Raw genomic sequence first — 7,096 nt, 5'->3', positions numbered from 1 at the left:
AGAAGAATTTGCTCAAAAATTTAAGCCACACGAATGGAGGGGGCTCTGTTTTTGGTGTGAAAATTAGAAGGGAGGATTCACGCGCCCGTGGCCGTGCTCGTTTTAGCCCATCTATCTATCTGCCGCTTCGGTTGCAACCGCCTCCCCGGAGCCCAATGGCGCGAAAGGACGGGGCGGTTGGACGCACGCGCATCCATCTCCACCTCCACCTCCAGCGCAACCGCTTCCCCCCACCCCCGCACATATTCAAACCACGCGCCCCCTTGCCATTGCCCTCTCCCTCCCAGTTCGTCCACGATTCCAATCCTCCCCGACCTCGAACGAGACCAGCCGCTAATCCACAAGGTAATCGTCACTCCTCGTTTGTTTTGCTGCACATTCGTCCGCACCAATCCTCGATTCCAATGCTTGCTTGCCTCCTCCGATCAAGCTCTGCACGAACCGCATCCAGATTCCATCGCCTTTTCTCCCTTGTTCACCTAAGCTCACTGCGCATCAGATTCATTTGATCAGCATGGTTCATTTCTGGTCGGCGACATGAACGGACGATCATTCTCTGTATGTGCATTATCTTTCCCTCAAGAACGGTAAATCTCTGAACATTGTGCTTTTTTCGGCTTTGCAGTTAGAGACGATGGCGTTGTCACTCATCACCAGATTGCTAACGTGAGAAGCAGCACCCACGTTGCCTTCAAGCCCTTTAACTAATTCGCAAAATTGATGGCAAAAGTCCATTATAATTTGCTTTGCTCTTCCATCAAAATAATGCCAATTCTCTTTGCTCCTGCGCGCAGCCTGGCTCTGGGGTACGCGTACCCGGCGTACGCTTGCTACAAGATGCTGGAACTGCACCCGCCGCAGATTGAGCAATTGCTTTTCTGGTGCCAGTACTGGTATGTGAGCGCATTGGCATCCACATGTACCGCATTGTTTTCCCGTGTCATTCTTCTCAAGTTTCTGAACCTCTGTTGTGTTGCTGTTGTTGCAGGATTCTGATGGCGACGCTGACGGTCGTCGAGAGGTTCGCGGACTGGATAGTGTCGTGGCTGCCGATGTACGGCGAGGCGAAGCTGCTGCTCGTCCTCTACCTCTGGCACCCCGGCACACGGGTAAGCAGTCGACCAGACACCTCCGGCCCGAGAGATGATCAACATTCAGATACACTTGATTCAGTATGTCTGAATGTGGCCAATTCTGAATCTGAAACTTAATGGTGTTCGGGTTTCAGGGTGCAGGGCACGTGTACGATGGCCTCCTCCGTCCGCTGGTGGCGAGGCACGAGCACGACATCGACCGGGGCCTGCTGGAGCTGAGGGCCAGGGCGAGGGACGTGACGGCGTCTCAACTCAAGGCGGCGGCTGCCGTCGCTCAGGCGTGGCTCGTCGAGGCTGCCCGGTGTGTTTCGTCGCAGCTGCAGGCCGCGAGATCAGACCGGGCATGCGCCGCTCATTGACGAGTAGGTAGCTGCTTGCCAGCCACAACTGTCTGTCGCAGTCGATGTTTATACTCTGAAAAGATGCTGTACTTAAGAATACTTGTCGTGGTTTTATTTCAAATTTAAACTAAAACCATGATAAATATTTTGAAATGGAGGGAGTAAAAATTATACATGAGTTGCCGCTACAATGCAGGAAACTGTCGATGTTGATAGGCTTTCTCATCCCACGGAGACCTGGCCGCCGTCAATCTTCTCCAAGCCTCTCACCACCGCTGGACGGCTTCGCCGGACAAGGCCCCTCAGCGCTAGTGGCAGCGGGGAGGATCTTTCCACAGGGGAGTTCAATCAGTGGTGAAACCAGCCTAGAAAATTAGTGGGGTCAATTTTCTGAATTTTTTCGTCACAATGTACAAAAGTTGTAAAGTGGTTTAGGCAGTTTTTCTGAAAAGCTGTGGGGTCAGCGGACCCCACGGCCCACACATAGAAACACTACTGAGTTCAATGCGGCGGGGTTGGCCAATTGCGATGCATTGGTGCTGATAGCGGTGGCGGATGTGCGTCGCCAGTCGGGGAGCGGTGGCCTTGTGCCGGCAGTGCCCAAAGGTCTCTGGAGACAGGGCCCTAGAAATTTTTTTGAGCAAAAGAGAGGCTTTCCCTCTCCAATTTCATATAAAGGAATCCAGTTCTAGTAGCATAATCTCCTTACATGGCGCGCAACGAACTAAGACAACTAGACTAATACAAAGTATCATTACAAGCCAGCTCAACAGGGAGCAGAATTGAACTAGTTCAGCATCGAAACAAAAGCAAACACAGGAGATAAATGAAGCACAAGCAAGCAAAAGCTGCTGAGAGAACATCGGGAGTAGGATGGCAATTCATCTTCTCCAGTTTCCCAGCCTCAGCACACCCAGGTGCCATCCTTGCGACGCGCTGAAGATGTCACTTGCCACCCGTTCTACCACCTTTGCTCCCAGCTGCAAGATTCTTCTCTCTGGGTCCTTGATCTACAAAATAGACCAATCCAAGATCCAGTTGCAAATCAGTTTCACTACACACAAGGGGTCATTGCTTTTTCTTTCAAAAATTACATCATTGTGGCATTTTCATATAGCCCATAATAATGCAGAAACACCAACAAGGGCCATTCCCCTATCTGATTTAGCGAAGGTTCGAGCCCATCTGCCAAAACAATCACTAAAATCAACGGTATAGAATGAAGATCCAAAGAGCATCTAAGCAGATTCCAAATCAACTTGGCCACCGAGCAGGAGAAGAACAAATGATCAATTGTCTCATCTTGCCCACAGAAAATGCAATTTTTGTCTCCCTTCTAGCCCCTTTTTAGTAGGTTATCTCTAGTCAGAACGCTTCTTTTGGTTAGTAACCAAAGAAAGACCTTTATTTTAGCAGGCACCTTGACTTTCCAAAGAAATTTCTAAGGGAAGCCAATTTCTGTTTTGACCAGGAAAAGATAAAAGGGATTTAACAGAAAACATTCTGTTTGCAGTCAGCATCCACTTGGATTTATCTCTGCCCCCATATGCATTAACATCTTCACATCTAAACTTTAGGCTATCCCACAGGACAGCAACTTCATCATTTAATCACCTTCTGAAAGAGAAGGCCTGCCACCCTTTTAACAGCACTTCAACCATTGAGATATTATGATTAATGTTAATGAAATATAAATTTGGGTAGGCCTCTTTGAGTGGTTTATCTCCCACTCACCAGTCCTCCCAGAATCTAGTGTTTTTACCATCCCCAATCTTTTTCTTAACATGTCTGTAGTAGATTTCCGTAATTTCCAAAATGTTAGACCAGAACCGGGAATCTCCAGGTCTGTGTTGGATCCCAGAAATGCACTTATCTTTTATATATTTCCTCCAAAGGATATCTTGCCACAACCAAGATTCATTCTTAATTTTGCAGAGCCACTTAGCTAATAAAGCCTTGTTGAAACAACCTAGATTAGAATTCCTAAATCTCCTTGCATTTTGGGCAAACAACAAGTCTTCCATTTAACTAAGTGGTATTTTTTCTTGTGTTCATCAGCCTGCTAGACCAGCCTGGCTCTAAAGAAGTCCACTTTTTTCCCTCACTCCAGCAGGAAGTGGGTAAAATGACATCATGTATATATGTATATTAGATAGGCATGATTGAACCAGAGTAATTCTCCCTGCTATGTTAAGTAATCTTCCCTGCCAGCAGGCACACCTTCTTTCTATCTTCTCTCTAACACTCCCCTACATCTTATTCCTGAGTCTCCTATCTGAGACAGGTAAGCCCAAATATTTTAAAGGCAATTTACCCAATTCACATGTGAAGATTTCCTGGTAAATGCCAGCTTTATCTACAGCCCCACCTAGCAAGAAAATTTCACTTTTGTGAAAGTTAATACTCGACCCAGACATCTGCTCAAAGGCAGTTAAGATAAACTTTAGATTTCTAGCATTGTCTTCATCATCTTATAGTAAGAAAATAGTGTCATCAGCATACTGCAACATGTTTATCGACAGGGCCCTAGATGGTCACACGCTTGACTTTGGCCCAGATTTGGCGTACAGTGTCCTAGTTTAGTCTAGTTCTAGCAGGCTCTGTGTCTTGGTTGGGGCTACAAGGTGATGGCGTTGCCACATTGCAGGAATAATGTCCACTTCAACCTATGTCCGTTTCGGTGCTGTGCCTTTGCGGCAGTGGAGAGTGTGTGGAGGTGTGTTGTCAATGGATCTTCCTGAATCCGACCGGCTTTGGTCTCCAGTTGATCTTTCAGCGTTAGCGTTCAGGGCCTTTGGAGTATCTACGGGTTCTCTTTGACGTCTTCTTCTCAGAGTCAATGATTTGCAACATATTCCTTAACATCGCGGTGCATCCTCAGTCCTCACACTAAAAACCTTGTATCACAGAAAAATTGTCACTCCAATCAAATTAACTCGAATCAATCACAAGAATAATCAAATACAGCCAAAGATGGGAATGATCGCTGGCGGAGGGTGGCAGGTTTGGGTGCGACTCTTGGGAAGGAGCTCGTCCCTGAAACTCAAAATCGATCGCTATGTTACCCTCTGATCGTAGACATAAAAAGGATATTGTCAGAGTTGTCAATCCATCACATAAACGTGTCTCGCAAAAGAAAAAGGGCACTCTAACGATAGTAACTTGAATCAATCAGAACTCACAAGAATGATCCACCTGAAAATTCACGCAGACACGCGACCAGTCTGACTACTAATCATGATTCATTCATATAAAATCGACGTGCATCGGTACAATTTTTGATAAAGATTGATGGTTTGAAGCGGAGAACAAACAAAGGGTGAGATTATTTGGGAGGCGTGGCGTCCGTTGGCGTTTGCGTTCCGGCAGACTGCTGCGGGTTCAGTTCAGGTGCTTCAACATCCTCCAATAGGCGGAAGACTCCATCTTGTCGACGAACGCCCTCATGTCGGCGCACAGCGCGTCCACCGTCGCCGCGCGCTCCGTCAGCGCCCTGGCAAACCCCTGGTCCTCGCCCCCGAAATCCGCCGCGCCTCGCCTGAGCCTCCCGGCAATCTCGGCGAACTCCTCCACGAAACGCGTGGCCGCGGGCCCCTGGGCATGTGCCTGTGCCCTCGCCGCCGCCATCTGCTCCGGCGGGGACGAGGCGACGTGGGGCATCTCCTTGAACAGGTGCTCGATGTAGTCCACCGCCCCCAGGCAGACGATGTCCTCCGTCTCCGCCGTGGCCACCGTCCCGAGGCACGTGTGCCGCAGGCGCCGCGCGCCAGACGCGATCTCCTCGGCCTCGGCGCGCCTGGCGTCGTACCACGCGGCCTGGCCACGCAGGGCGTCTGCCAGCGGCTGCTCGCCGGCGAACAGGGCGGCGCCGCGCCTGCACTCGTCCCCGTCCGCCGCCAGGATGTTGATGACGTCGAGGGTGCTGTCCTCGAGGCTCTCGGACCAATCCAGCTTCACGAAGGCGTCGTCGTAGGTTGGAGATTCCATCTCCTGAAGGGACCTCGTCACCTCTGAACGTAAGAGGGGTAGCTTCTCCTCGTAGTCTGGATCGACAACACCTTGGTCCACCATGGACGTGAAGTACGACTTCTCCTCGGCCATCATCCCCATGTTCTTCACCATGGCCACCTACTCAACGATCGATTTCTCTACAAACGGCGCCTCCTCCACTCCACGGTCGATTTCTCTACCAGAAGAAGAAGAAGAAGATACTAGCAGGTCGAGCTCTCGTTTTCCTTCCTGGTGAATCAATGCATCGTGTGCCTATATATACCTCTGCTTTGTTTCCCGTCTTCCGACTCGACTCGGGCAGGCACGCTGAGTTCGGATCGGTGTGGGCCAATCTGTTGCGTCGTCTCCTCTTTTACGGCCCATTGGCCTTTACCTGATTTCAAGTTATTACTGGAGAACGGCCTGCAGTCGGATGCAAATGAAAATGATATGTATCGCCTATTCCTATATATATATATATATATATATATAGCAGTGCTCTCTGTTTTCTTATCTTCAAGTTTAGGGAAGATAGTGAGCTGTTTTATAAAGATTCCGGAAGCTCCTCATCCGGTTTCCGGAAGTTTCCGGTCCTTTTTTCTCTCTGCGGTTTTCCCTCTTTTTTTCTCAATATTTTATTTTCACGTTTCCCTTTTCCTATTTTTTGTCTGATTACGTTTTCATTATCTCTTTCTTTTTCCTTGTTAAAATCCAAGAATATGTTCTACATTCGCATTTTTTTGTCTTCAAGAACATTTTTCAATTTCATGAAAAAATTCTAAGATGCGCGAGTATTTTTTCTTAAGATTCACGAACATTTTTCAAGTTCATTGACCTGTTGTTTTCTCTGAATTATTCCTTTTTTAATTTAAGTGTGTCCCTTTTCCATTTTATGGTTTATTTCTTTTAATTTCCGCTTTTGTGAAACTACGTGACTATTTTCTAAATTTGTGAACAGATTTTGAATTCAATAATATTTTTAAAATTCACAAAAAATTCTAAGATGCGCAAGTATATTTTTGAATTCATGGTTTTTTTAAAAAATTTGGACTTTTCTTTTAATTCACGAGGAGTTTTAAATTGGGAAACAGTTTTTTAAATCAGAAATATTTTTTCAAGCAGTTAACATTTTGCAAATTCGAGAACATTTTTTGAATTCTCATACATTTTTAAGTCTACAAAAATTATCCATGAGCATCTTTTAAAATTCATGAGTATTTTTCAAATACATGAATTTTTTATTAATTTTTGTGAAGAAAATGGTCTGAAAGAAACACAAAGTGATATCTTAGTGATTTGTTTAGCAGTACATGAAAAGTCAAACAGTGGAGCGCTAGCGATATAGTGCATCATCCCATAGTCAAGTGTTCTATGCGATCAGTCATTGACATATTGCTTTTAGTGCTACCAACAAAAAGGTCCGTGTTACTCAAAAAATAAAAGCAAAAGAGTATGTGCGATTCAAGGGGAGAAAAAAAAATACCATAGGCCCCTAACAAATAATCATGAATCAAGACCCCAATAGATCCACGTCCTTTATTTCAACATGGCATCTCATCTATGTTTTCATTTACTCTCCTTCCCACCCTCGCCGGGTGGTCTGAGTGCTCACACAATCACAACGCGTTCGAATATGCTCAATCCTAAGGCGTCTCTCTCACTCTCGACATA

At 46.6% G+C, this 7,096-nt stretch overlaps 1 protein-coding gene across 3 annotated transcripts; it reads left to right on the top strand.

Annotated features, from left to right (window-relative positions):
- The first annotated feature begins 229 nt into the window (after window positions 1-229).
- LOC123125250 (putative HVA22-like protein g) lies at window positions 230-1,962 on the top strand. 3 transcript variants are annotated; one of them, XM_044545773.1, is made up of 6 exons: window positions 230-345; window positions 626-666; window positions 795-893; window positions 989-1,109; window positions 1,229-1,456; window positions 1,632-1,962. In XM_044545773.1, the coding sequence occupies exons 2-5, from the start codon at window positions 635-637 to the stop codon at window positions 1,451-1,453; spliced, it is 477 nt and encodes a 158-aa protein (XP_044401708.1). In that variant the 5' UTR covers window positions 230-345; window positions 626-634; the 3' UTR covers window positions 1,454-1,456; window positions 1,632-1,962. The 3 variants fall into 3 exon arrangements, with proteins under 3 accessions (XP_044401708.1, XP_044401707.1, XP_044401706.1); XM_044545772.1 differs by having other exon boundaries at window positions 1,229-1,460; XM_044545771.1 differs by lacking the exon at window positions 1,632-1,962 and having other exon boundaries at window positions 1,229-1,600.
- Window positions 1,963-7,096: the final 5,134 nt, after the last annotated feature.

The sequence above is a fragment of the Triticum aestivum genome, chromosome 5D (genome assembly GCF_018294505.1).
Source record: "Triticum aestivum cultivar Chinese Spring chromosome 5D, IWGSC CS RefSeq v2.1, whole genome shotgun sequence".
NCBI classification, from domain to species: Eukaryota; Viridiplantae; Streptophyta; class Magnoliopsida; order Poales; family Poaceae; genus Triticum; species Triticum aestivum.
This window is presented reverse-complemented; position numbering and strand designations above follow the sequence as displayed.